We start from the raw sequence: 16,355 nt of genomic DNA, 5'->3' as shown, positions 1-16,355 counted from the left end.
ATTTAGGTAACTCAAATCCCTGCCTGCCATACTACCTAGGTTTTCACATAGAAGCTCCACGACAGTCGACGTTTACTCCTGGCCGAGTGACGGCGACTGGATCGCGGACTGGGCAGAAACAAAAGTCACCCGACCTTGTGGGAGTGGGGAGAAATAAACCGGGTCTAGAAGGATGGGAATGAAATTAAAAGAAAACTCTTCGGTACAACACGGTGGTGTCATTTAGAACGGTAGGAATATCAGTGGCATTTTGTCAGAGAGGAAATTATTATTTTGAGCAAATGGTTTCATAAACAGATTTGGAAGAATGACAGTTTCTACCACAGCAGTGACGCAAAATCAAGGCTGGTTGAGTTTTTACCTGTGGCAAAGAGTGACGCATCTCCAACATCATAATCAAGGCTGTTTGTTTGGTTGGTTGGTTGGTTTTGTTTTGTTTTTTGTGATCACGGTTTTAATATGTTTTGTGACAGGTCAACAAAACACCACATCTCTCTTTATGGAATTGGAAACAACTGCCGGTCCCACAAACCACCACCCTCTCAGCATCCGCATAAATAACCCTTCAACATCGTTATGCCTGTTTTGTACATTTTTATTTTATTGGCCGAGCAGAGTGTCAGGGAGGAGAGAGTTTATCTGACAGCGACAGGAAGCCGAGTGAACATACCTCTGCAGCAAATAAAACCAGGTCACGTTTGAGTTGCCTGACCTGCAAGAAAAAGGAAAGAAAATCCAGTGATCATTGTGGAAAACACGACCAACATCCGGATGTAATGATACTTGAGTAAATAACTCACCTCATTTGCTCCTACTGGGGAAAAAGGGCTGAGCCTTCTCCATTCATAATGTCGAATAATTACAGATATCGACATGAGGTCAATCGATAAAAAAACCTGAACATTCTGCTGTAGGAGTCCACTGACACATTTTATACATAGATTAGCAAAAAAAAAAAAATCAGCTCTTTATAGAACAACTATTTCTATCTGAGCCCAGCTTGATTTACAATTTTTAAAGGCTAAAAACTACAAATCAAATAGACTTCAAATTTGTATTTATATGGAAGTTAAAGGATGACTTTTTAGTTTTTTTTACTTTTGTAAACTTAACCGTTTTGCATAGAGATGAGCACCCAAAATAATTTCTGTCATTAGATGTCTGTTGTTAAGCTAACTGTTAGCGTAACGGTTAGCTAACGGTTAGCTTAAGGGTTAGTTGTCCGCTACAACTGTTGTCTTCAGTTTGTAAACATTTCAAAGATTTAAAATAAGAATTAGTTTATTTTCTGTGGCCTGAGAATTCATACATTTTAGAAAGACTTTTAAATCTTCATCGTATAATGTTGCATTAGCTCGGGATTAGTATAAAGTTAATGCTACATAAAAAGTGTAGCGTTAAATCTAAAGCAGATAAGGTCTAAGTTTGGCAGGATGAGAGAAAAGCTGATATTTTAAGTACAACATTTTTGTTTACCAGTCATCTTAAACGAGCCTTGCAGGTTTAAATGCTTTCACAGCCGCTACAATTTCTGATTTTCTCACTTTTAGCATAATGCTAATGTCGCCTACATTTCTCCGTGCTTCTGCTTTCGCCCTCAATTCATCTGAGCAGCGGAACAAACTCCCGAAAGACTTGAACTGAACACAGGCATTGTGATTTCAATTTAAGATTCAACTTTTGTAGAGAACTTGTGTGAACTAAAACAGGAAAGTGTTCACAAATTCGACAAGACTGAACAAGATGAACATGAAGCTTTTGTATTTAATGTGACAGCAACAAGACGAGAAAGGGAGATCACATTTCGCGTTGAACAGTTTAGAAAAGATGACATGATGTTGTTCAGTACAGACTGTGGACTGAATTATACTTCTGCAGTGGGAGTTGCAGTCGCTAGCAGGTGACCTTTGTTTTATGTACAGGTCTTCACTGGCCTTCTGCTTTACTGGATCCATTACTGACGGTTAGCTTGTCACGCTAACGCAAGGCTTTGTCAGCCTCTTCACACTGGGCAGTGTGGGCGTTTCTACTTGCGACACATCACGGGCATGGAAGCGGACAACTGCCTCGGTCCGAGGGCGACAGAAAGAAATTTCTTAATAAATCGCATTTGAAAGTAACTAAACCTAAACTCAAGCCGCGCCCGAAGCTTCATGCAACAAAGCGGCCCCATGACGACCAAATCATTTGTCAGGAACCGTCAGTGGTGGGTCAGGTAGCAGCAACCTAGTGGGCTCTACCTGTGCCTGTGTACTGCCACGAGATTCAAAATTTTGTGTTTCAGCATCTGTAGATGTTAGTTCATGTTAGTTAATCACTATGATTCCGCTCAGTCAACACACCACAGTAAATGAAGGTGAGAATAATGTGAATTTCTTTCTCCTTTTTCTGGATTTTAGATTCACTCCTCAGGGGGGAAAAAAGAAAAAAAATTCACATTCACTTTCAACACTTCACCGTGGGCACTGATCTGTGGGTTTGCACTGAAATTCGTTTGGGATGAAAAATTGCTATGGCATGTGTGTCAGCTACAGTGCAGCTGTCTGTGTGGTCTGGCAAGGCATCAGGGGGACACAACGAGATGACGTAATTAAAAAAGCTTCAATTAAACCTCCAAAAAAAAAAAAAAGTGAGGCTTTGATGCAGAAGTATAACTCAGCCTTAGAGAGCACAAGCAGGTTTGATTCACTACTCGTGTGCTAACTGACATCAGCACAGTACAAATACATCGCAGTACAGTGTCAATACAGGCAAAAGCAGAAGGCATCTTAAATTCAGCTGAAGAGTTTTGTTCCAAAGTGAGATATCCAAAAACTACAATGCTAAAAAAAAAAAAAAAACTAACCCAACCCTGCCTCATCCATCTGTGCTCACATTACAGATTTTCTGTATATTTGCCAAGTACACATTTGTGCAACTCGACTCATCCTCTGGATAAAAATACTTTCGTTTAATTCATTTGTTTAAAAAAAAAAAAAAAACTGCTGAAACTGAAACCAATCAGTAGGTGACACCGAGGCTTTGAAGCAAGCACACAAGGGTAATGGCTGAATGTTAACCTGAAAATAACACGTCTGCACAGTCAACCACCATCAGCCTGTGAGCCAGTTGAGGAGATTAAGGCCATTTATCACTTACTGTACCACACCAGAAGCTTAAAAAACACACCGTTTATCAGTAAAAACCTCCGCAGCCTTATCTGTTCAATAAAAGTCACAGTTAAGGTGGATACGCAGCATTTTGAAATAAAACTCTTCAGTTACAACGGCGGGAGACCTGAATTCTGTCCTGAAATCACTCCCAACAATCAATGACAGATGACATTTAACTATCAAACATCTTCTTCCTATCAGACTTGTCTTCAATGTTCTTACGCCAGTCTCCCACGTCGCGCAGCTGCTTGTCCTGTGAACACAGACAGTATTTGTGTTAGTTTGTTTAATGACCTGCTAAATGATAGGGTACAAAAAAGAGGGGGGAAAAAAGTTTACCTACGAATGACCAAAAGAAAAATGGTGGTAAGCTTCATTTTTTCCCAGGTAAATCAATAAATGTCACTCCCACGTTGGACTAATTCCCCAGTTAGCATTTGTTTGGTTTTCCATTCACTCAAACTTGACGATAGATTCAGACACAATTCAAACACATAACACATTAAAGGACAGTGGTGGAAAGTAACCAAGTATATTTACTCAAGCAAGTACTTGTACTTTACTTGAGTATTTCTATTTCCTGACACCATATTTCAGTGGGAACTATTGTACCTTTTACGTTACATTTATCTGACAGCTGTAGTTACTAGTTACCTTTCAGAATTAGATTTTACATTTTTTTAAAAACGTGATAAAATTATAAAATACAATACAAAACCCATCAATAAAAAAATCCTTGTGGCCTCTTTTGTGATCTTTGAGTTGTTTTTTTCAAACCTCTAATCCCCTCAGATGGTTTCGTTTAAATAACTGTTAAAACCTTGAAAGAAGTAAAAAAAATTATCCAATATTTCAAGTACCGAGTACTCTTGGTAAGTAGAATTTCTAAAAAACAAACTTCAATTTAAAGCAGATGTGAAGAAACCACAACGACAAACCCAACCATAGCTTAGGGAAAAGAGTCAGTGGAGTATCTGTGGTTGTATTGAGGCTGCAGCTGAGGACTAGACGAAGCAGGTGGCTCCTCACCTCCTCCTTGACCTCCTTCTTGACCTGCTTCAGGTTGGCCCTCAGGTCCATGTTGACTGTGTGCTTGGAGCCCAGCAGAGCCTTCAGCATGGCGTCAGCGGACATACGCACTTTCTTCAGCCGAGGTCTCTTGAACTTTCCCCTCAGATCCACAATCTTGATGTTGAGATCTCTGACCTTTTAGGAGGATTCGAGACACAAGGAATAAATTATTGACTCTAATTATAGGTCAAATCACATTTTTAACATTTTTTTGGTAAACGTTCATTCTTGTTGGTGTGGTGATTTTACACACCAACAGAAAATTTTTTGAACAGGGCTTCCAAATATGAAACAGAATATATAAGAAGAACGAAAAATACCTTACAAACAATGTTCACGAACAAGAAAAAGATACTGTATGAGAACAAATTCAACCACATGTGGTGGCCAATTCATGTTTAAAGGAAAATATCGTTGCTGTAACATTAACACCAAATTGTTCCTAAGGATACATACTACACACTATACTGATACATACTGTAGATCGATAGATGTGTCTCCTCTTCTAAAATAAAACTCAGATTCAACCATGCAGGTGGCTCAACCAATCGCCAGAAGCGGTTACGTCACAGACAAGAACATGTTCCCTCACTGGCTTCCCGCCCACCAGCACTGACAGTCGTGTTCGTTAGAGCACTCGGCCAAACTGGGAAATTTCTGCAAATTTTCACTCCATCGGTCCATACGACTGACACGTTCAGGTAGCGTTTAAAGTTTCGGAACTGATCTCCAACCATTTCTGGCAGGCTTGCAGGCCCCACTTCACCTCTGCCTAACTTTTTGCCCTATGAATTCGCACAGACGACTAACATAAACCCTGCTGCACTGTGTTTAAAAATGGAGGGGTCACTGTTGTACCATATGCCGTCGACCCGCGCGTTGGCTCGCTTAATGGGACAACCCGATTTTAAGATGACTTCCCTTTTCCAACAGCTGTTTTTGCGAAGAAGATTTTTGTGAGAGTCGTCCTGCTGGGAAAGTTGTAATCCACGGAGAAGAGAGTCCTCATCACTGAAGGCTTTTCTCTCGTGTAAGTGAAACATGAAATACAGCAATACGTAAAACCCAAATCAGTGTCCCTCAGTCACAGACTCCCTCTCTCTCCTGTCAGACTGTTGAAGCATCAGAATCATTTTTCTGACAGTTCTCATGTTGTGGGACTCTGTCGTTCTGTCTTTTCGTGCTCATCGCCTGTGACGGCGGTAGTTCTCTGCTGTTTTGGCACGTTTTCTGTTTTTCTGGTTTGTCATGAATTGTTTTTCCTCCGACCAAACACTTTCAGGGCTGACTGACTCTGAAGGACTTGGAACAAACGGACTGAAGACACTCAGCAGCATTAAGGCTACAAACAACCCGTAATTCAACTCTCTCTGAAGGAGCTGGCGTTACACTGGCGCTCTCCCCGTTCAAAAAGCGTATTTGAAGATGTCGACACGCAACTGTTTCGAAAGACGACCCCCACATTTTCAAACCTACTTTCCAGACAAAAAATATCATTTTAATTTTGGGCAAATATAATATCACTGAACCGGACAATAGTGTGCATTAACACTGTAATACACTGTTAACAGTCTATAATCCCCGCGCTCAAACCTAAACGTAAAAATAACTTTCAAGAAATCGGTTTGTCTGCTGAAATCAGTACAGCGAACAGACCTGAAAAAGTGTCTCACCTCATTGAGAACCATGTTCAGCTTGAACTCTATGCTGTATCTCTCCTCTTCACTGAGGTCAATCTGCTCATGAAGTTTCTCGCAAAGTTCCTGAAGAGAAAACAGTACTTTCAGAGGAAGTGTTGAGTCTGTTGGGTAACTGAGGCCCCGAGTAAAGCTTTCACCAAATCCATTGGAACCCGGTCTTGGCCAAAATATTTTGATCTTGATTCAACCCCCCCAAAACATAGTCAAACAGAAACATGTGGAGTTGTTAAAAGAAAGTGTGATTGGGTTAGAATGTACTGCCGGTGTTTTGTAGGATACGTATGAGCTGGATTTAAGAGACGTAGGAACACAGTAATAAGCCCGACAGCATTTTATCCTGGACTGACGCGGGACAGTCTGTCCCGTTCGGTCTCACCATGAGCTCCTCCTTGGAGTACGGCAGCTCCAGAGGAGGACATTTGTTTGACAGGAACTTCTCCCTCTCCTCAGCCTTCACCGCCGCCTCGGCGTCCAACAAATGACCCGCCACCACCAGCATACAGCTCTGCGGATCACATCACCGCACAGCTTTAAGTATTTCCAGCCACATTTTTAAAGTAAGCAGGAGAAAATAAGGCAGCTTCTCTGCTATTTATTCCTCATTCCTCACCTTCAGAGTATGCTTGCGCCTCGCAGACAGTCTTTTCCTGCGGACAGAGACGTGAAAAACATTCATCAGACTGTGGGGAATTAAAGGAGATTTGTTATCAAGAAATTTTGCAAATCCATTATTATTCATTATTGTTTATTTAACAGAATTATGTGGCGATGATGCCGTTGCAGTTCATCCTGCAGTTTGTGGCGTGTGTCATGTGTGCAGAAGCCATGGCTGCAAAAAGGTGAAACGGACGATGTTTCGAAATTCCGTTGACATAAAATTTCGAGAGCATGACATGGATCTGGCTCGAACCAGATGCGGTGTTAGACAATCACGGGATACATGTGCCAGATTTCTCTTAGACGGGTAAGTGCTGCAGTTTAGGAGAACAGTGTGAAAATACCCGATTTCACAACGTTAATAAATCCTAGACAAATAAAACCACAATTTCCCAAAATCAGGACACTAAGCATAACCTGCCGATAAATCATATTATATTCAATGATATTTACTTACTCAGTGGCCATGTTAGCTGCAGGATCCGGATGTTAACTGGCAGAAGGACAGAACACAGAAAAAAGAGAGTATTAAACTTCCCGTCTACACCGGAGGTGGGAATGTGTCGCGTTGTGTGCGTTGACGTCTGCCGCCTGTCATCAACTTTACCTGCATCTTATCACATATCTGAGCAGTTTTGTCACATGACACACAACGTGAAGCACCGACGGAGCCGCAAGATTAATTAAGAGACTTTTTCTCTGCAGCAGTCTGACATACGTCAAGTGCCATGTACTTGGCAGCGCTAATTAGATCAGTTCTCCCACACAGCTCCGGGATCAGCCGGTCATGGGGACTGGTCAGAATGTGCAGGTTTGTGTGTTTATAACAATATAACATCATAACAGGAAAAGGCATCTGATTGTGGCGAACACAATATTTCTTCGTCCAAAAAGATCTAAGAATAGAAAAGTTACAGTATCTCTGGCAGAGCTCTTTTTTTAATGAGACGAGACAGAATACATTGACTCTGATTCTGGTATTTCGAGTGTGGTTGTGCGAGTGATCTCAGTCTGAACGGACGTATCAGATCTCATGCTAAGACAGCAGGAGTTAAACTACCAGGGAATTCTTAATTAAGTCGGTTTCTGACGTTGTCCGTAGAGTGTAAACGTTCCACCACTCCTGACATCCCAGCGTCCCTGTATTCAGAGTTGGCTTCCACTGCTAAGCAAAACGCAACAAGTGAAGAGGTAAAAAGCTAAACTCCACATCTTTACTTTCCCCTGTACTGTTTCCATATCAAACTGCTTCACATTTGAGGGTCACGTCTCCTCCTTCTATTTCTTCCTCCGCCCGTAGAAACCCAACTCTCTCACATTTCATGTTTGGATCGTGTTAATTCTATCTTAAGACATCATGTCAAGTCCAGGAAATTTCATGGAACTGAACTTTGTAACCCGGGCCGCGTTAATGCCTTAAAGGACCATACCGCTATTTTTAGCCACACTAGCAGCGGGGATCAGTGGATATAGAGGTCCAACACTGTGGTCCAGGCTCAAATATCTTAACAACTACTGGACGGATTGGCACGAAATTTGGTTCAGACATTTACAGCCCACAAAGAACAACCTCTTCTAATGTTAGTCATCCTCTGACCGGTCTCTGAGCGCCACCAAGAGGTCAACGGTTACACTTGTCCAACTTTTCACAGGATATGATACCTCTAAAACTGATGAATGAATTCCTGTATTTCAGCCTAAGATGAACTTGCAGGCTAATGCTAACATGCTAACACTATCATGATAACACGCTATTTGTTAGCATGTTACGCTAACACGTTTACATGCTAAATAAAGGTATAGTAACATGCTAACGTGTTAAATAATACATGTTAAAAGTTAGTATTTAAGTATGGTAGCTTTTAATAACATGCCATGCTAAATGTTACTGATAAACATTTTCAGGGGATTTTAGCATGTTGGCATAACTTACTAACATTAGCAGGTCACATTTACACTTGAACACTTCAGTACATGACAGGATATCTCTAAAACCGACTGAATTCCTATCACCCATAGCATTACTTGAGCCTAAAACTAGCATAATGTGCTAACATTAGCATGTTAATATGCTAAATGTTAAATGCCAGCATGTTACATAACTTGTTAAACTTTAGCATGTTAAATGCTAAATGTGGGCATAAAAACAGACAAGTTTCATCAGATTGAAATGAGAATGATACAATGGTAACTATATTTATGTTTACATGCTAAATTTAGCCTTTTAGTAATGCCAACAAGCTAATGTGCTACATTAGCACGAGCACATTAAAATGCTAAATGTTACATGCTAATTGTTAGTGTCTCTTCAGTGCTGTTAGAGCCTCAAACAATCTTGTTTACTTGTGTACAATAACTATTACAGGGTTATCTACTTCTACACTGCTGATAACTTTTAGGCTTGTTGCATCTTTTGCTCCAGTGACTATTAATTATTTACGTTTGACATTAATGCTGACCATTCTCCACATGTTATACATTTTCAGACAGCTTTTGATCCCATTTCATTCATTCGTTCACAATGACACTCGGCCAACCGAAACTTGCTTGTGAGGTCAACATCAGTAAATTTCATGTCTGCAGCTAACAAAGCCGACATGATGTTCACTGTGATGGATGAGCCAATTGGACTCAAGTGTCTGTCTCTTACCTTTCTAGAAATAATGGAAACAGTAAATTCAAAGTCTTCAAAAACACTATAAGATGATTGGAAAATGCTCGGTAGTGATGTAAAGCATACGTGATTTTTGCAATACATGACTTGCACATTGTGGCCAGATCAACCTGTCTGGGGACCCCAGGGCAAAAATTCACTGTTTGGCCCCTTTTGCTTCCAAGATCTCGTCAAGTAGAGCGCACAAAGCGACACTATAGATGGCAGCTTCGTTATATTTTGCACGGAGACCCAGAAACCGACCAGTACTCATGTACCCAGTTGGTCATCCAGCTTTGGCCCTGTCTCATACCAGCAGGTAGCTCTGTATGAAGTTGGGTATGGAGTTCGAACCTGTTTGCAAATTTATTAAAAAAAAAAAAAACAAAACAAAACCAAAAAAACCCTACTTTTTAATTTTGCTGATCCAAAGTTCATTGAAAAAGATTGGACCTTAACAGTAACATGACTACTGGGAGGAGATGGGATGTTAGCAGTGGACTCTTGTGCCAAATCAGCCCAACAAACCACTAACCACCACTCTCTTAATAGGCTTTAAAGGTTCTCTAACAATGTCAAGTTCGGCTACTTCCTGCTCTGCTTCTAAAGGGCAATCCACCCCGGCGGCATGTTTTGAAGCACTTTAGATATCTGTCACTCATCCATCTAATGGAACCAGAGCTGCAACAAACAATTATTTTCATTACCAAGTAATCTGCTGATTATTTTCTCAATTAACTGTTCGCATGTTTTAGGTTTTACACTCCCGGCAAGCAGTCCAAAAACAATAATTTGTCAATACTTTGGTTGATAAAAAAATACCTGCAAAACTAATGACATTCCCATCAGCCACAGCTACACTATTCGTTAGAAGCCCAGCAAACTGGTTTGGAAAGATAATACTAGACTGTGCAAACCAACCCTTTAAGTACCAGCCTTGAGGCCTCTGAAGCCACTTCCAGCGGTACTCAGAGGCCAGATAGTCGCTGCCTGAGCTGCTTGTAATGTTTAGGAGCTGTGACAGGGCGGTGGATTAAGACTCTATTCCTGGAGCCACAGCTGTTCCTAACATCTTAATTATGGAGAAAAAAAGCATGACAGCAGGCTCATCTTAAAAGAAAAGATGTCTGACAACCACCGCAGGCATCCTAAAACACATAGCTGGCCCAGGAACAAATGGCCGTCATCTGTAAACCAGTAACAGACAGGGGGGTATCTCAAGGGCTGACAATGTATTTTAGGACGCATCGAAACTCGGAGGACATAACAACACATTGCTCTGGAGATGGAATCATATCTGCAGGGTTAAATTTGGGCTGTGAATTTGTCTTAAGTAAGTGTGTGTGGGTGTTATGGCTAGGATTGTCTCTGGAGGGAGGAAGGTGGAAGGGTTTGCGGTAACCCAACACCGCAGAACACCCCTCGGACAGCCAAGACATTAGAGCACATCGCAAAAATAACTTGCAGCTGGGATGACCTCAGATGCACATACGGTTCATCCGTTTAACACTGAGCAAAACACAGACAAGAAGGCACAATAGCATTTAAAAAGTTGTCTCTAAAAGAGAAATAAAAACTTAACTCAGGAAAATTACGAAAGCCAAAAACAGAAGAAGCCAAAATTCATCTTAAAAGCTTCTCTATTGATGGAGCCTTGTTTTTAAAAAATAAAATAAAGCTTTACTTTTGCTTAAACATAAAAAACTTTTGGAAAAGATGATATATATATATATATATATATGGCGACCAGGGATTAAACTGAAGCATAAAGTGAAGAAAGACACTGAGGTTTGGACCAGGTTTTCCTCCAAAGACAAAGTTTTGTCAATACTTCCCTGAAAGAAACAGCAAAAACAAATTATTATAGATGATATTTATTTCCATTCACCCTAAACCTATATCTTAAAGAAGGAAAAAGGATATCTAAAAGAAAACTCCTTGATCAGGTCCATAAAATTATGGAAAAACCAAAAAACAGCCAAAGGACAAAACAAAATCTGTCGTAAAAGCTCCTCTATTTTAAGAATCTGGTTTTGGAAAAGACAAAATAAAGTTTCACTGTTGCCTAAACACTCAGACACTTGTGAAGAAAACAGGCTAAATCTGGTGAGTGGGGATTAAAGTGAAGCGTGAGGACAGACGCAGAGGTTGGCAGATGCTACGGAGTGGTCCAGGTTTTCCTCCGATCCCCTTGGTGCTGACAGGAGGATAAACACTCCCGGATTGATTTTCAAGTTCATGCCTCGTAGTGGTGTTTCCTTTCAGCGCACCACATCAACAGACCGTATATCATGAGTCTGCCACGGCAGCAGACTGAGCACATGTCAGAGCGTTTCTAAACTGAGACAAAGCCTACTCCTTCAACCACTGAAATCCAGGAGAAAAAAAACGGTCAGAACACGACAGTAAGGGTTGCAATAATGAAAGAAACAGAAAAGGAACCGAAAACTTTCCATGTCTGATTCAAAATTTCTCTTTATACAACAGTAAAAGTACATTCAAATAATTTAATACCAATTAAACATCAACTACTTCATGTGTAAATTGCTAAAATTCTCTGTAATTGACACTTCGTAAAGCACTTCTAAACAACAACAAACAATCGTGATTGGCAATTTACCGCCGCTACTCACCGATCAAATGAATATGCACATTAATAAAACTCTTGGTTGAACGCCAGCACCGGCCAGTCTCACGACCATGCGAGCGATCATCGAAATAGTCGGCAAAAGCTTCTACGTAAAACCTCTCTCTACAACCTTCCTCTGACAAGTCTTTATTGGAAGAAACCAAAACATAAATCCAAAGCAAACGTACCGACAAGACGAAGGATTTACAACTGCTGTCACACAGAAGAGTGTGAGTGCAAACAACCAAAATGTTACACGCTTTCAGATTTCGTCTGCTAAACACACTAAAACACTGTCACACCGGCAGAGAGAGATGTTCTTACTTGAAGCGAGCAGAGCTGTCAGCTTGTTAGAGTCACAGAGACACAGACTGAGTCCCAGGCAGACGAAGCGTTAAGAAGGTATATATTGCAATCTCTGATAGCCCTCTAAATCCTCCACTTTCTCTTTATGGAAGTGGATTACCGGTCAAACCAATGAGCTGGCAAGGTCATGAAATACAGTACAGTGTCATCTGCCCCTTTCCTCGGCTCGCCTCCTTATAAATAACCCGCCCTTTAAGATTGTTATCTGTATTATCTTGTGCCATCGAGCTTCTGACGGACAAAATGCAGGAAAGTGATTGAACCACGGAGGCATTTTGTAATCAGCACTTAATATATATAAATATAGACAGAAATCATTTATAGGCTTGCTATATAGCAGGAAAACACTCGCTGACACGCTGCTGGCAGAAATGTGTGGCGCTGTATCTCTGGAAGACACGGCAAAAAGACAAATTCATACACTATAAGTGTGTATGCGTATACGGGTTCAGGTATCTATAGGTTCAGCAGTAAATATGGAATCAATCGAACGATTGGCCATGCTGCATGGAGCCGAACCTTTGGCGGTTGACTCTAATCAGCTCTATGAGTTTGGTGTCGTGAGTATTCACATGACAGCAGAAATGCGAGGCAGCATTTTTGCGGGGAGTTTGTGCAGTTTGACAAATCGCAATTTGCAAAATTTAAATGTTATTTTCCAACTATTTAAGTTCTATCGGCGATTGTGATCTGTTTCTATTACCAAGCCAGATGACTTTTTTTATAAACCCACAGACCACGAGGTGAACTTTGTTATCAGTAGTTAGATCACTAGCCGGACTCCAACAGCCGTTTTGTAATAAGCCTTCCAGCAAACGTGTTTTAGTTTGACCGTAATACGATGATTTGTTTCTGTAGGGATACGTTGAAAACCACTATCAGCTTGTCCTTCATCTTTAATGGCAGCATCAATTGAGTTACAGTATCAGCGAAAAAAATAAATAATAAGTTAGATTTTAATGTTGTCTGGTGCTCGTCCCCATATTAAACTCGCTGCCAATCAAAGCAGCTGCCAAACCTTCAGATTTTGGTAATGGAGTAACCCTTCTCTTTATATTTGGATTACGGATTGTGCCTTTAAGGAAAAGACGGAAGGAACCTGCACTCACAGTGTCCTGTTGCAGCCAAGTGAATCTGTATTAGAGTCAAATACCTGAAATGTAAAAACAAACCTGTAAGACAAAACAAATGGCCTCATGTTGATGTAATTTCACCACACTTAAATACACTTAGATCTGAGTTTAACTACATTATGGTCTGGTACAGTCCTGGTTGAAATTATTGGCACCACCAAATGTTAAGCAGAGAATTTAGAACATCTTCAGAAATAAATGCAAATTGACCAATTTCGTATAATCAGAATATTTTATAAAATGTCCAAAGTTGTTGAACAACAACAACAACAAAAATGCTTTTTCATATAGTGGCTTGAAAAAATTATTGGCACCCTTTTGATGAATTTAAATGAGTTCCAATTACCAGTTCCAGTTACAACGGCCCGAATCACACATCCAGCAGCACAAAACAATGGTTGAAAAGGAAAAGGTGGACTGTTTTAAACTGGCCAGCAAGGAGTCCTGAACCAAATCCCATTGAAAACCTTTGGAGAGAGCTGAAATCTGCCATTGAAAAAAGGTTTCCTGCAAACTTTAAAAGAGTTTGAACGCAGAGCAATGGAAGAGTGGCAGAAACCACCAGCAGAGAGGTGCCAGAAGCTTCTGGATGGCTACAAGAAACGTTTAGAGCCGTTGTTGCCAAAGGTTGTGCAACCAAATATCAGTGAAGGGGGCCAATAGTTGTGTGTGGGGTACATTTTGTTTTTGTAATATTTCACTATTATGCAAGTAACTTTGGACATTTAATTAAAATGGTTGGATTATACAAAATTTATTAATTTGCATTCATTTCTGAAGATATTGGGCTGCCAATAATTTCAACCAGGACTAAACCATTTATTAAATGTTTATATAGTTCTTATAAAAGGCTAAGTAGCGGGTATTAAAGTGTTACTACATAAAAATTTAAGACAAACGGTTAAAGTCAACTTAAAAAACAAGTAATTAAATAAAGACTTCACTTACCTCAGTTCTTTTCCCAAGTGATCTGGAGAAATTCTACTCACTAAGAAAGAGAGTTGTTCTCTATGAATATCAAAACCTGATTTAATATATATACTGTATATGTTTGATTCTAAACGTCTCCAATTGTACAATAACGTTAGTTCACTGACTTAATTTAAAGTGGACAAATGAGCTATATATAATTATTTGGGGTTATGTGTCTCGCTGTCTCTCACCATAACGTTACACCTCCATAGAGAATGTGTTGAAGATGACATTCAAACCGTCTGACGCAATTGCAGGCTTTGCACGTCATAAAACGGCAACAACCAAGAAACAAGACTCAGTCTGTAGTCTCAATACTGGATTATGAACATTCCCACAAGGTCAAAAAAAAAAAAAAGGCACATCTATTAATTTTTCATCCACCTGCTGTATGAGTGCTCACCTTCAACACAGGCTATTAGCATGGATGGATTAACCAATGGGCCTACCAATCATTTATACAGTGGCTCTGGTCCGGGAGCCCAAGAGGTCACAGCGGCTGTTAACATTCTTGTTTGAAAGTCCCAGAGCTTAGTTAAAAGACACAAAACAACCACAATGAGACACAAAACGACCACAAAGTGAAACAAAACGACCACAACGAGGCACAAAATGACCACAAAAAGACACAAAACAACCACAATGAGACACAAAACGACCACAAAGTGAAACAAAACGACCACAACGAGGCACAAAATGACCACAAAAAGACACAAAACAACCACAATGAGACACGTAATGACCACAAAGAGGCACAAAACAACTGACAAAACAGCTTACCTGCGGATGGCACCAAAGCAATATCCCTGATGACAATACCCCCTCGCGAATAGTACGCGAGCAGTTCTACAGTACTTCATCACTATTCTGCACATTGCAAAGTCATAGTTTTTTAGTTATGGTTATGATGACAAACCTCCAAAGTTGTCTGACAGCCACTAAACAATCCTGTTGAAAGCAGCTCTCTCAGCCTCAACGTTAGCTAACGTTAGCTTCACGGACATTTCACAAGCTAATTTTTTTTTTTTTTTGCTCTCAATGAATGGTAGGCAATCTTCTCAGTGACCTACGCATGTACAGTACACTCAGTTGCCAGTATATTAGGTACGCTGACCTAAAACTAAATCATTCTAACACAACGGTCCTGCAATGAAAGATTTTCATTTTGTAGTTTGGCCAGTTTCCGATCGTGAAATGGAGGTTTTCCCGGCCAAAGCTGACAAATTCATCCAGAAACACTGTCACTTCAGCCAGAGAAAACAACAGTCACCAGCTGAAAATTACAAGCCCGAAACCTTGATCTGTGAAATGCAGCGACAACTTATTAAACTGGTGTTTGAACAAACATTCTCCCTAATGAAAGTAGGTGTAAATATCTCTGGAACTGTGGCTTTGACTAGCTTCAGTTTGAATTACAGGGTCAGATCATTGTGCCGAACATTTTCACGCTCAAAAAAATGAATGTACTTTTTAATCATCGGAATTCCTGAGTTATCGATAATTACAGGTCCCGTCGCTGTAAATCTTAATCGCTATTCCAATGCATTGAGCCACTTTTACTAACATGAAACGAAAGCAAGAAAATACAATAATCAACTCACCACTTACAACATGTTTTGAGTCCGTTTTCCAGTCACAGAGCTGATCATTCCTGAAATCCACGACTTGGATTGCTTTGATTTGTATCCCATGTTATTCAGACATGTTTTGTTTTAGACTGTCACTAATTCAAATGGCAAAAGGTAGGACTGAGATTTTTCCTCTCTTGAGCTTTCTAAGTACTAATGGCGGTGATTCATATTTTCTGTCATTATCTTTCAAGACCTGTGGTATTTCAGTTGTATGTTTCGATAAAGTTTTCATAACAAATATGCATCAATCCAAGTAAACATAAGGAAACAGCTCCTTCAGCAGGTGTTTGCTTGTTTATTTTATCGAAGTTTCTACAGCTTACAAATTCAAAAAAGGAAATTTGTGCTTTTTAAATGGTGGATTGAACCAAACTAAACCAGTCAATGAAAA

At 40.2% G+C, this 16,355-nt stretch overlaps 1 protein-coding gene across 1 annotated transcript; it reads right to left on the bottom strand.

The window, feature by feature from the left end:
• Positions 1-3,069: 3,069 nt before the first annotated feature.
• Positions 3,070-14,340, bottom strand: LOC120793638 (troponin I, fast skeletal muscle-like). Its single transcript, XM_040133893.1, has 8 exons — positions 14,310-14,340; positions 13,338-13,381; positions 7,038-7,073; positions 6,534-6,570; positions 6,300-6,428; positions 5,897-5,986; positions 4,182-4,358; positions 3,070-3,405 (listed from the first exon to the last, which is right to left on the bottom strand). The coding sequence occupies exons 3-8, from the start codon at positions 7,046-7,048 to the stop codon at positions 3,325-3,327; spliced, it is 525 nt and encodes a 174-aa protein (XP_039989827.1). The 5' UTR covers positions 7,049-7,073; positions 13,338-13,381; positions 14,310-14,340; the 3' UTR covers positions 3,070-3,324.
• Positions 14,341-16,355: the final 2,015 nt, after the last annotated feature.

Source organism: Xiphias gladius, chromosome 8 (assembly GCF_016859285.1).
Source record: "Xiphias gladius isolate SHS-SW01 ecotype Sanya breed wild chromosome 8, ASM1685928v1, whole genome shotgun sequence".
Lineage (NCBI taxonomy): Eukaryota > Metazoa > Chordata > Actinopteri > Istiophoriformes > Xiphiidae > Xiphias > Xiphias gladius.
The sequence above is the reverse complement of the archived record's forward strand: the minus strand, read 5'-3'. Positions and strand labels throughout refer to the sequence as shown.